Source organism: Epargyreus clarus, unplaced genomic scaffold (assembly GCF_041222505.1).
Source record: "Epargyreus clarus isolate Ecla_fem2 unplaced genomic scaffold, WU_Ecla_fem_2.2 ptg000005l, whole genome shotgun sequence".
NCBI lineage: Eukaryota > Metazoa > Arthropoda > Insecta > Lepidoptera > Hesperiidae > Epargyreus > Epargyreus clarus.
In genome coordinates, this window is record NW_027332213.1 from 11678004 (window position 1) to 11691049 (window position 13046).

The 13046-nt window shown below is 34.6% G+C and overlaps 1 protein-coding gene across 1 annotated transcript in view; it reads left to right on the forward strand.

The window, feature by feature from the left end:
- The window catches only part of oeh (neuroparsin), a 47060-nt gene extending 35580 nt beyond the window's left edge, over positions 1-11480 (forward strand). Inside the window, exons 2-3 of the mRNA XM_073093644.1 lie at positions 6642-6897; positions 10774-11480. Coding sequence (XP_072949745.1) covers positions 6752-6897; positions 10774-10882 — 255 coding nt within the window. The 5' untranslated portion in view covers positions 6642-6751 and the 3' untranslated portion in view covers positions 10883-11480. The remainder of the gene's footprint in view (positions 1-6641; positions 6898-10773) is intronic.
- The last annotated feature ends 1566 nt before the right edge of the window (positions 11481-13046 follow it).

Below are 13046 nucleotides of genomic sequence, written 5' to 3' on the forward strand. Positions count from 1 at the left end.
GTCTCCTTCAATTTTAAAGAGACTGGTAGTAGGTATATCTATTATTATGTTGTCGCCCAATCATTTTGTACTGAATTAGTTCCTGGTTGTGGTAAAAATACGTGACTATACCTATTTTCACCTGTACACTAATTTCGTATTTTAGGTTTCAGGGAGTTTCTTAATGCACAGTAATAAAGCCTTGTTAAAGGATCATAATTATGCATGAAAATCTGAGACATATTTCGGGAGAAATTAAATTTATTCTGTGGTTGACATTGGATTATATCCTCATACCTCATGTTTGTGGATAAAGTTTCAACTAATAAACGGTCGTCTATTAACAGATCTTCTCCACTTATTGTCATAGTCATATCTTGAAATAATAACAAGCCTCATACGAGCACCTTTCAAAGTGATGCCCTTCCAAATGAAAAAGATAATTTTGCATTATTATTTTGTCATAACATGGTTGTCTTAGTTTAATCTTAATTACTACGATTTGTAGAAAACTATTGCTTTAAAATAGTTGCTTCAATCAACGTTTTTTCCGTTCTTCTTCTATCAGCCTTTTAAGGTCCACTACTGTACATAGTGCTCTCCTAACTGGCATAACCCATGACTCATCTCGTTATTTTCAGAAATGTTTTTGCATAGTAATTTTATAACGTAATAATATGAAAATTTTAAATATTTTATCCAAAAATGAGTTAGCGGAAACACACAAATTAGCACCAGGAAACATTACAAATTGTTATTATTTGTGTTGTATAAATATGTTGTCTCCACAGACAGGTGTATCATTAAATAACGAGAACAATACCCTACATGAGTACCAAACTAAACTCGTACGTGTGTATACTCGTTATTCCCATTCCTCCTTTCCCCGAAGACCATCCGTGCGATAAACGCATTGATTGTCTGTTTGTTCTACATACGAATATGTACGATCATCTCATTAGGGAGCGTACAAAGCCTCATCATTATTATTCAGCGAACTAACGCGTAGCCGTTCTTGCATAGAATTTGCGATACTATGTTACGTATCTGTATGTCACTAACTTTGACACGATTCGAAATTAATCATCATTAGATTGAGCGGTTGATTAGTTTCTACCTGATGCTTTTGGTCAGCTAAGTCTCAATAGTTCACTGGTTATTGTCAAATCACATCTAATTGGTATATATTTTCCGAGGCGTTCCAGCTTAGTCCTCAGGGGTAGCGGAGCATCTGTGACCGACCTCAGGTAGAAATATCGAATCCGACCTGAGGTTTATTACAGATGTACGTGGGCGGCAGTAGCCACTTACCGCTACAGGTGGACTGCATGCTCGTCTGCTACTCCCATATTATATAAAAATAACAACTCTGTGAGGTCTTGTGTAAATTGAACAGTTATAGTTATTGTTGGTGATAACAATAAAACTTATTTCTAAAGAAGTAAATGAGTACAGTTAACATACAGTTTTCTCTTTTGCATATTTCTGTCACTGGTTACATACAATTTTAATCTTGTTTCTTTGTCTATTTTTCTAATATTTGTCAAATATTCTAATATTTGTGCAACAATCTAAGAATAATTGAGAACTATCAACAATGCATTATTAATAAACAGAAAGCACAAGTTACAAATAATGTACTGAATTATACAAAAGTACGGATTTTATCTTTTCTTCCAGCTTCGTTTTCTGAACATTTAGTTGGAATAATGCGAATTGTCTGCGATTATTATTCAACTAGCTTGCGAACTCCCATTCCTGTTTATAATTCAGTGTGTTTGCAACTGTAACGCTCGCGCTGATTGCGAGCAATCACGTTAGCACACCTCCTGAGATGTAACTACAAGGATATTGAGTGTGAGAGCAAAAAGTATTATGAAATCGGGAGATTACCCTACTAAACTGTAATGGTGGACATGATTCTTTTCTAATTGAGAAAGCTAGAAAGATTTGGGGCGTCCAGCAACGTCATAATCTAGAGGTTAGAAACTCCGTCTTTTGATTGTGAGGTCCGGGGTTCGACTCCTTGATTCTTCAAATTTGCGTGCATATTAGAAATTAATTCTATCTTTCTTAAGTGGATTGTAACGTAAGGTTAAGCTTACTATAGAGAAGTTAGAGAAAGTCAGTGGAAGATTTTGTAAACAATTAAAGGGAAGGGTTCTTCTCTTTTATAAACAAAAAGGTTTAGGCCATTATCCACCATCTTAGCCAAGCTTAAATTTATTTTAATGAAAATCATAGTATGAATCCCAATATTACCATATCTTAAAGCAAATCTAATTAGATGAGAACATTCAAAGTAGTACGTAATAACTTCAGTATTAGCATAATGTGGAGGCTAATTGGCTTCAAGCTAGCCATTAACACGATAATGGAAACCTAATTAAGCATGGCCAGCAGTGGTCGAACACAATTAACATCTGCGCAGTGTAAGAGCAAGTGCTTTGGACGGCTTAAATTTGTATGCATGTATCCCATTCATCATCATCAACCCATTAACGTCCCACTGCTGGGCAAGGGTCTCCTCTCATAATGAGAAGGATTAGGCCATAGTCCACCACGCTGACCAAGTGCGTATTGGTAGACTTCGCATACATTTGAGATTTTTTATAAATCTCTCAGGTATGCAGGTTTCCTCACGATGTTTTCCTTCACCGTTTAAGCAAGTGATAATTAATTTATAATACGCACATAATTTTGAAAAATCAGAGGTGCGTGCCTGGGATTTGAACCTCGGACCCCTCGATCGAGAAGCCGCGTTTCTTAACCACTAGGCTGTCATTGCATATCCCATTAGGTTGCAGAAATATCGCATAATTATTTCTACTAGTGGTCGCCCGGGGGTAGAAATTCGACCATATTCTACACTAATATTATAAAGAGGAAAACTTTGTTTGTTTGTTTGTTTGGTTGTAATTAATACTCAAAAACTACTGGACCGATTTTAAAAATTCTTTCACCATTCGAAAGCTACATTATCCACGAGTAACATAGGCGATATTTTATATGAAATATATTTGTATTTGATAAATAGATTTTGAGGCGGTACAAAGTTTGCCGGGTCAGCTAGTCTTATATATAAAATTCTCGTGTCACAATGTTAGTTACCGTACTCCTCCGAAACGGCTTTACCGATTTTCACCAAATTTTATATGCGTATTCAGTAGATCTGAGAATCGGCTACTATCTATTTTTCATACCTCTAAGTGATAAGGTTTGTTCATCCTTAACATTTTTTATTTATGTGGCAACACAACGTTTGCCGGGTCAGCTACTTATATAAAAATTGTTATCAGAAATAAACAACAAAACCGTCATAAACAAAAGAGTATATATGTGTAAGCTAAGTACCTTCGCTTAATTTGCATGTAGATTGTATATATTGTTAATGCTTTTTTCATGATAAAATATAACAATGTGTCATTTTCATTCATGTCATTGTGTCATTGTATAAGGAAGAAGGAAATATTGATTACATAGTTTGTGAATTGTATGTGTTTGTGTCAAATGCGTGGTAGTGTGTGTAATGTGTTTTTTATTGATTAAATGTACTTTCTATGCATAATTTAAAAAAATAATAGCATTCTGCACGTCTTCGGTGTATAAACTATAACTGTGGCAAATTTCATACTCGTCCGTCCGCGTAATTTTCGTAAAAACTCGTCCAAAGTTTTTGCTTCACGTATTAATATACAAATTATCATTAAACGGTTTTATTAAGCTCGACATGTATGTTTGGGTCAAATTTAGTAATTGAAGTTTGACCACCTTCCTGTTGACAAACTGGTCTGATATTATGTAATAAAATCGTTGTGTGTATTATTTACATATTACTCAGGTTACTGTACCCCCAACAATTTTATTACTTTTTATCTGATTAATACTGTTTGCTGAGGAGAGCGGTGTGATAATTACTACCTAGGACCACCCGAATTAAATTTTTATTATTTTTTAGCTTTTAGCACATCATTTTATTTGCAGAACCTTAAAGTATTTTAGCTAATACTATTATGAGACTAAGATAATTTTATAAGACGACAGTGCCGATGCACTAATACAAGTTGTAATTAAAAATGTACTACGTTACAAATAACGATTATAAGACACTAGAACTTATTATATTTTATGCACATGCATTCAAGTAATTTGCTTTTCGCGTCAATTATTAGCATGCAATATGCTGCCAGTTGCGTAATGTTCTATCTATCTTATTATTATCATTCTATATATACTACTTTGGAGCACTTTAAATAGTTCAAAACTTTTACTATCTAAGCATAACTTTACCCGCATTGGTGAACTATTCCTACAAGCTTCCTCTGAGTATAAAGAGTTTGTAGTCAAACAGCATTATTAGAGCAGTCTAGATAGACGGTCTATTGCGACACTTCCCTAGAGTAACCGCTTTGTGCTAGCATTCAGTCCAAGTAATTTGGTACACTTCAAAGCGTGAATTAATTCCTGTTCCGTATACTCGTTGGCTAAACGGATCTGGCAAAATTTTGATGAAGTCAGACTTCATTGAATGGACTTTAGAGTAAGTCGTTCTAAGCGTAATGCGATTTAGAATGTATTACTGGTTGTTCATATTAACAATACCCAGTTTACGTTTAGCTTAAAATGTTACAAAAGAAATAAATAATAAATAAATTATAGTTAAAAAACTAAAGATGACGCTAAAATCCTGACGATCCTGATAAGGATAATAGGACAAAATTATTAAAATGGTGTATTGTCGTCGGTTCTTGACAATTATTCAAAATTTTAAATGAATCTGGCCATTTAAAGCGGTGAAAATCGAGTTCAAAGATCCCTTACATACATACATACAGGTCAACCTAATAAAAACGTGGTAAAAAAATAAACAATAGTAGAATAAACAGTCATGCTATTTATCTAATCAAGGCCCCGTTTTCCAGAAGAAAATTCCATTTTGTAGAACTTAATAGGGAAAGTCATAAAAAATATAAACTGTAAAAAGCCCTTAAAGAACAAATTATAATGCAACACGAATTTGTGATTGAAACAAAAATATCCTTTATTTTTATCTCTATTTAATTTAATACAAGTAATAAATACTCTTTCTTATTTTTCAATTCGTAGGTATTGTTTAAAAATGTAGCCGAAGGCAAAAGCCAAAAGAGATAATGTAATAAATGAAAAGGTTTTTGGATTTTCAATTTTAATCAGCTAAGTACACGATAACTTTCAAATATTACTCAATATTTTGTAAAACCGGTAATGTTGTTAAACAACACACTTTACATTTTATATTGTTGCAGCAGTACTGCTAACTACAGTGAAGTGCGACACACTTCCCTAGAGAAGCTTTGTGCTCTACTCAAGTAATTTGGCACATTTGCGAGTCTAAATCAAATTCAAAGCCACGGACTTCGTTTTCCTGTTTCTACTATATTGTCTGCATTTAAGGAAAACCGTTTGCATAATTTGGATATTAGTGTTTTTGTTGACAAAACTGGAATAAAAGGGCATCCGTTTATAAATAAATCTATGACTATAAAAGGATTTGTTTAGGATTAAAGTTAGCACCTGAAAACACTACTTTCGTCTTGCTTTCCGGAATGTAATAGTACAAAATTTGAATATCAATTTTTATTAATAAAATGAGCCAACTAATCAATGAAAAATGTATTATTTTTTATGTGCCTATTAAATATTTACTTTTTCTTTTGTAATAACTTTAGACTTTCAAGACCCATTATATTCTTTGCCTTTCAAGACACCATTGGTAAAAGACTTCTATACGAAATATAAAAGACTTATCCGAAAATTGGTACAAAATTGCTTATACAGAATAATTCCATTCACGTAGTTAGCAGAATCAATTGTGTTAAGCCGAGCTAGGCTTCACACATAACTGCGTAGCCGACCGATTTGAAATCGATATCGCTCCACGATAATAATCCTCTGACTTCAGAACTATTACTCGTTATTGTGTTAACAAATGGAGAATATCAATTTCATCGGCATAGACTGTAGAGTATCGCGGTTAATGAATAGGCATGATATTCTCTATATCTATTCCGAATATTCCTTATTCCTTGTAGAAATGTAGTTCCTTGTAGAAATGTAGTTGTAGAAATGTAGTTCATTAGGTTTAAGATGTTAATACTGCAAGTCAGTCTGGTAATCTTTTAGGCAATAATGGCCACATGAGCTAAGTGTCTAAAGATTGTCTAGAAAAAACAGTCTAATATTTGTCAGCAAAAAAATAAGATCGTCGAGAATAAATTGTCTCTTAAATTAAGCGTCTTTTCTTCGGTATCCCATTTGTAAATTTAGTTTATAATATTTGAAATTAAAATAATGTAAGCAAAAAATTAGGCATTACTTTTACTTAGGTACATATATAAAAGTTTAATTGATAAAAATGCAGCTTGCTGGCCGCGATGTGGTGTTGCGGGCGGTAAGGTGTGATCCAGAATGATCCAGAATGAGAAAGCAATAGCTATGTAAATAATAAAAAAACCCGATTCTTCACCACATTTCCAAGACAATCCAAAAAAGAACTAACGTTGTGGGGTCACGTAAAAATAGGCCTCTAAAAGTCAGTCACAGAAACAAAAAATAAATCTTATAGTAATGTTCATAGGATAGCCGTATGAGAATTTTAAGTGTCTTTTTTTTGTTTGTTACAGAATGAACGCATCTCAAAACTGAAATAGAAGAGCTGAAAATGTTAGAAGATGTATCTACCAGGACGATATAAAGTGGTGAGATCGTGTTCGTGTGTGATGTGAACGACAGTATGCGGATGTGGTTAGCGATGGTGGCGGTGGTGGCGCTGGTGGGGGCGGTGAGGGGTTGGGACTGCGTGTGCAACCCGCGGGAGTGTGAGGCGCTCGAGCCCAGCGGTTGTCCGGGGCTGGGCATCGTGGTGTGGGATCCTTGCAGGTAGGTGAATACACAATAAAAAAAAATACTTATGCTTTGCAATGCTTTCTTTATAACTCCTATATTATAGTTGACGAGCATGCAGTCCACCTGATGGTAAGTGACTACTGCCGACCAGGAACATCTGTAATCAACACCGTATAGGATTAGATATTCCTATCTGAGGTCGACCACAGATGCGCCGCTACTCCTGAAGACAAAGCTGGAATGCCTCGTAAAATTATGTTTCCCTTATAACACCACACCTTTAAACCAGAGAACAGAAATGCTTAACACTGCTGTTATTAGGCAGAAATAGATGTGGCGGTGGTGCCGCCGGATTCGAACGACATAGGACTCTACCTTAGAATAAAGAAATAACACTAACATTGCACATAGTCGTCTGATACTGTTTCTATCAATGCTTTCTTTAGTGAAAGCAAACTTAGTCGTAATACAAAACGAGTTCCAACAAACGTAACGTTACATAATGAAACGGACAAGCTGGTAACGTTTCCTTGTTAAAACTTTGTCTTGTCTTTTGCCCGATAACCTCAACGATTGTGTTCGCTACTAGGAGCCGTTGGCTATGCGGCAAAAGTTCCTTATATTATTTTTTCCGCTTCACTTTGAAGTTTGACGGTGAATTTGATGCTCATATATTTGTATTATTGAAGTAGCTAACGCAGTCCATCTGATGGGATGTAGCTTATGCCGCCTATTGACATCTGTAATCCTTAATGATATTATAGATCAGAAAGTAACTCTGTCTCTCTGTCGGTCTGTCTGGTTGTCTCTTCTTCTCGCCTAAACCACTGAACCGATTTTAATGAAATTTTGTACAAAGATAGTAGATAGATAGATCGATTAATCGGAGAATCGATTTTGGACCAAAAAAGTCGATATTTCGATATTTTAATCGATATTAGTAAGGATTGAATCGTAAACTATGCATTTGATCAAGTGCATAGTGATGCAGATGATATTTAGCAAAGTTGTTGTCTATGAGCCCACGAAGGTTTCAGAGTTGGTACGACCAATTTTCGCCAGATGGCGCCACTGTCATTCCAATGAAGGTACGAATTTTCTGTTTTGTTTTGTTGGTATGTTATATTATTTTCTTTTAAACGCGGGCGAAGCCGCGGGCAAAAACTAGTCAACCTATAAACTATCAAAAACTAATGTAATATAATGTATTAACTGTAATAAGATAAAATTCCTAATTGAGGTCGGTCGCAGATGTGTTACTACTTCTTGAAGACTAAGTTGGTATGCCTGAGATAAATATGCCTTCCTCAGCACACCTTCTAAATCGGAACATAGCAGCGCTGAACACTCTACACTGTTATTAGTTAGAAATAGGTGTGGTTTCCAAAGGCGAACCATAAAGGGTTCTAACCACCTTCAAACTTGTATTAAATAGCCCGTTTTATGCAGTAGTCCACTCAAAATCATGATGTAGCTTTTGATATGGGTCTCTTGACAGCGCTGTAGGCGATAAGGGCTCATGAGAAGGTCTCGAACATTTCCGAAGCAGATAGTTTCGTAAAGCACATGCCAAGTCATTTTTATTTATATTAATAAATTCAAAAGTTTTTATTTTCTCTTATTTTATACAGGCGTGGGGTTGATTGTGTGTCGTAGGACCACTAATGGTCACGACTCAAGTCTACTACATAGGTTTTATTACCGAATCGGTTTTATATGAATCATTACCGAAGCAGATGGTTCCGTAAAATAATATACCAAATCACTTTTATTTATACGAATAAAATGATGATTATGTATTTTCACTTTAGATCTTTATATAGGCGGAGTGTCGATTTTTTGTGTCGTAGAATTGATCATCACAACTCAAGTCTACTATATAAGACTTCTAAAGAAAATTGATGATCTCTTTATTAATAGTCTTATCACGTGATATTTTGCCATTAACTAATAATATCCCTTGTTGACATTTATTTCTACTTGCAATGTTTAGGTACATCGCCAAACATCGTGACTAGTACCGAATACAACGGAGTAGATTATTCACATAGTCGCCTCTTTCGTCGCAGTCGTCGTAGTCGCATAGTCTGTTTTCTTTTAATTTCCAAATTATTGTATTAGACGCCCTCAAATATACGTAAAATATTACAAAAATCCATAGTGCCACTTGGAACTTTGTCCATGAACTTCAAAACATCGACTCGAAAGACTCGTACGTAATGCAATTACGAAACTTTAGGCCTGAGCTGGCGACATTCGTGTTCTCCAAAATTCATCCATAATATCCGGAATGCTTTCAAAAAGCTTTAAAACAGCTTCGGTCTCTGAAGCTCCAATTTTTAAAGTGGATATTTCACACTTAAATTTAAAGAAATATTCACCATTTTAAGCTTAATTTGAAATAACGAGATAAAAGTTCACCTTTTTATTTAGATTAAAAATTTGTGTTTTGCCTCTAATTATTCTCATTCATGAAAACAATTTTATTTAATAATTCTCCGTACTCAATATACAATATTTTTCCAGGCATTATTAGCTACTTCTAAATAACTAATCTTACAAAGCAAGCAACAACAACAACATCGTTAAAATAAACTAATAATACAAATAAGGTCATTAATGAGCAAAGATTTTTTGGTCCAGTATATAACTAGGAGTATTGACTTTCAAGATAATTATCTTTCCCTTTTCATCTGAAACACAATTTATTTCTCTCATCATGAGCGACACGCTATTTAGTACGTGGCTGGAGCTAACGTGTAAGCGACTTGAGGCGCGATTAATTCAGCCTCGTACGTGATCCGCCTAAGTTGTTTAGTTAGGTCGGCCGCCCTGGCGTTGCTCAAAGACTATTGACAGGTGTATAGGCTAGATTATTAATTTTAGTTATAAAAACGCTATGCAAGCGTTATTTTTTGTGCTTAATTAATACACAGTTGTGTAAACATTTGAAAAACTCGACAATTAGTCTGTGATGCTCCCATGTTTGATCCTGACGAAATATTAACGAGGATTTGTCTTTGGAGTCTGTTTAGCTGGTCAATTTTATCATTATAAAAATTATTCTGTCAAACTACAATCTGTGCCGGTATTACATTGAATTTGGTTGACGCAATGTCGTGCGTCTAAACAAAACCTTGGCGCCGCCTAGTTATTCCAAGGGTCGACTAAGAAAAAAGTTACAGTAGTCGACGTTACTATTGAATTTAATAGACGTATCTAATATACTAGACTGTAACTATTTAATATCATACAGTTGCTACGAAGGCGCCATTTTGTACGTATCTGAGCCTCACATGTGCGCAACTTGAAGCGCTATTAATTCAGGCTCGTACGTGATCCGCCTAAGATACTACTTAGATGGAGTTTCTCGTTGATAGGTTATCAACATAACTGTGAGGTTGTGCGGACACAAATACGCCCTTGAAGTGTATCTGTTGTGGCTTTGAATATTTAAGATGATTCTGAGATACATATTCGTGGTTAGCATCTTTATATAAAATACTTTTTTATAATACCAAACTTGCAAACGTATATGCACTCTGCGTTGGTAAGTGGCTACTGCTGCCAATGGGCATCTTTAATCAACCCCAGATAAGATAAATGTTCTACCTGAGGTCGCCTTCAGGTGTGTAGCTACCCCTTGAGGGCTAGGATGCAGTGCCTCAGATGCGTAGTCTCCTTTACCACACTTTTCAAACCGAAACACTGCAGCACTGATCACTGCTAGTTGCAGAATTTAGTTTGACGGTGTTGCCTCCGGAGACGAACAGCAAACTCTTCTGCAGGTGGTCAATTGTGATATCGCTACATTCAAACAGCTAATGTTTCTTAATATAACACATCTTCTCCATGTTTCCTACAATATTTTGCCTGTATTTTCTTTTCTAAACTATATTTATTCCACAGATGCTGCAAGGTGTGCGCGCGGACGATGGGCGAAGACTGCGGAGGCTTCAGAGGTACTTGCGAGCCAGGACTCAAGTGCTACGAGGGCTCGTGTACACCCATAACGTGAATTAATGTAACGGACCTTTGTAATATATGTACATAGACGTTTACCAAAACATATCTTTAACAACGTTGCAATCTAAGGACCAGAAGGAATGAAAGAGGTCGTAGCTACAGATTGTCTACGGTTGACAATAAATTAGATAGCGGTTGAGTTACAGTTCGCGGTTTATCTGTTGAATTGCTTAGAGCTGGAAGTGATTGCTAGTGAAGTATTTATGGAAAGTTTTGCAAAATGGTACAGGATTCATTTCAAATTATATCACATTTTAGTTAAGTGATAAAATCGATATTTTTTTTAATTTTAACCGACACGAAACGTGAAGCGATGAGCGATGGATGATAAATATAACACAATTTTCATTTTTTTGTTGTTGTTATTTATTGAATTTCATGATTCATATTATTCTATTTCCATTTCTTTATTTTCTCCATGACAGTTCTTTGTAGTGCTGTGACCAAAAAAGCAATGACACTTATAATACTTATAACACTGTGGTTAAGTGCATTGTGAAATTTATAGAGATTGTTATTTATTTATTTTTAAATTTGTTTATTATGATAATTTAGTATTTTCGTTCATCGCTACTCGGTCGTGGTCGCAATTAAACCACCCTCATAATATAATATTTCCTTCCTATGCAAAAAAATATTTATTTGGAATCTAGATTTAGGACTAAAGATAAAAAAGTACGTGTAAGATGAATGTTTTGTATATATTCCCTTGTGTAAGTATCACTTTTGATGTAGAATTTGAATGAGTTTAGCATGGAAATACATTTTACTGATAACAGGTTTCTGTGACGTTCAAAGAAAAAAGTTTGAAATGGTTCTAGTAACTCTTATTATTATTCAAAATATTTATTTTAATAGTTTTGTTAGGTTTATATGTATTTTCAAATATCAAAGACAAAAAGTACTTAGTTTGTTTTTTTTTGTCAACCCATTTTCTTATTTTTTTGATTGCCATTAACGATCTTCAGTGTTATTAAAAAAACCTATGACTAGTATCGAATTCCGATCATAGCCAATTTCATTATTGATACAATTTATTGAAATTCAACTTTCAATTAACCATAAAAATCATTTAAGTCTTGTATTTATCCTTACCAATATACTTTTTTAACTAAATTGTAAATAGATTTCGTGTATAGTATACAAAACATATTCATTGTATGTCGTAGTGTGACATGTCATTGTTGGTATATTTAGCTAAACACATACGTAATCCATAACTTTACTGAATCACCTTAACCTTTAGAGAATTATACGGTAATCCTTCAAAGGATTAATACATGTTCCGTGAATTACCTCAATATGTTACGACAACCAACTCTATAGGTACATAATTTGTATGGCCTTATTTAGTTACCGAAGCACGTCAACTACTCGTAACCGAGTTATTGTTAAAATTGGAGGCAGCCATTTTGAATATCACTATTTCTAGTAAGGATTTTCCTGTCGCACATGTCTCGCATAAATGAATTTATTCGCTATAGTCTGCGATATATTTGAGACCTATACATATGTATGTGTGTGAAGCATATTGCAAGTGGCACGCGTGCGTTTAAAACGCATGTACGAGTGTAAAAACGCGCGACAGGAAAAGCGCCTTTACTCACTGCACTCATTTCACGATCTCTGCGCGTATAAACTCAAAGATGCATATGACACGCGTGCGAGTAGGACGCATGCATGTGCGACAGGAAAAAAGTGTTCGTTTGTTTTCCCTTATTTTGTAGTTACGCCAGTATCGCAGAGAGCGCCTTTGGTTTAGATTCTTGGTATTCAATGTACTTTTTAAGCATATTCACACCTCAAACACAGTTGTCCAGCATGTCTATAAACAGTGGTTAATCAGAATGTTATTTAGCTAAAATGTAGAAAAAGTAATATTTTGATAATTATAAATTGTAATATAATTCATGTTATTGTAATTGACGTATTGTATCTACCATTTCTGTGTGCTTCCAAATTATTTCTAGGCGTAAGATAGTTCGGAATATTTATGTACTAAAAATAAACCAAAATTAAATTTCTTATACCTGTAAATATTAAATAACTAGCATTTTTATCTTGTATGGTATAGATTACTTAGAAAAATATTCGTGGACAAATAAAACATAATGTAGTATTTAATATGTATAAATAGATTCGATATATTATCCCAT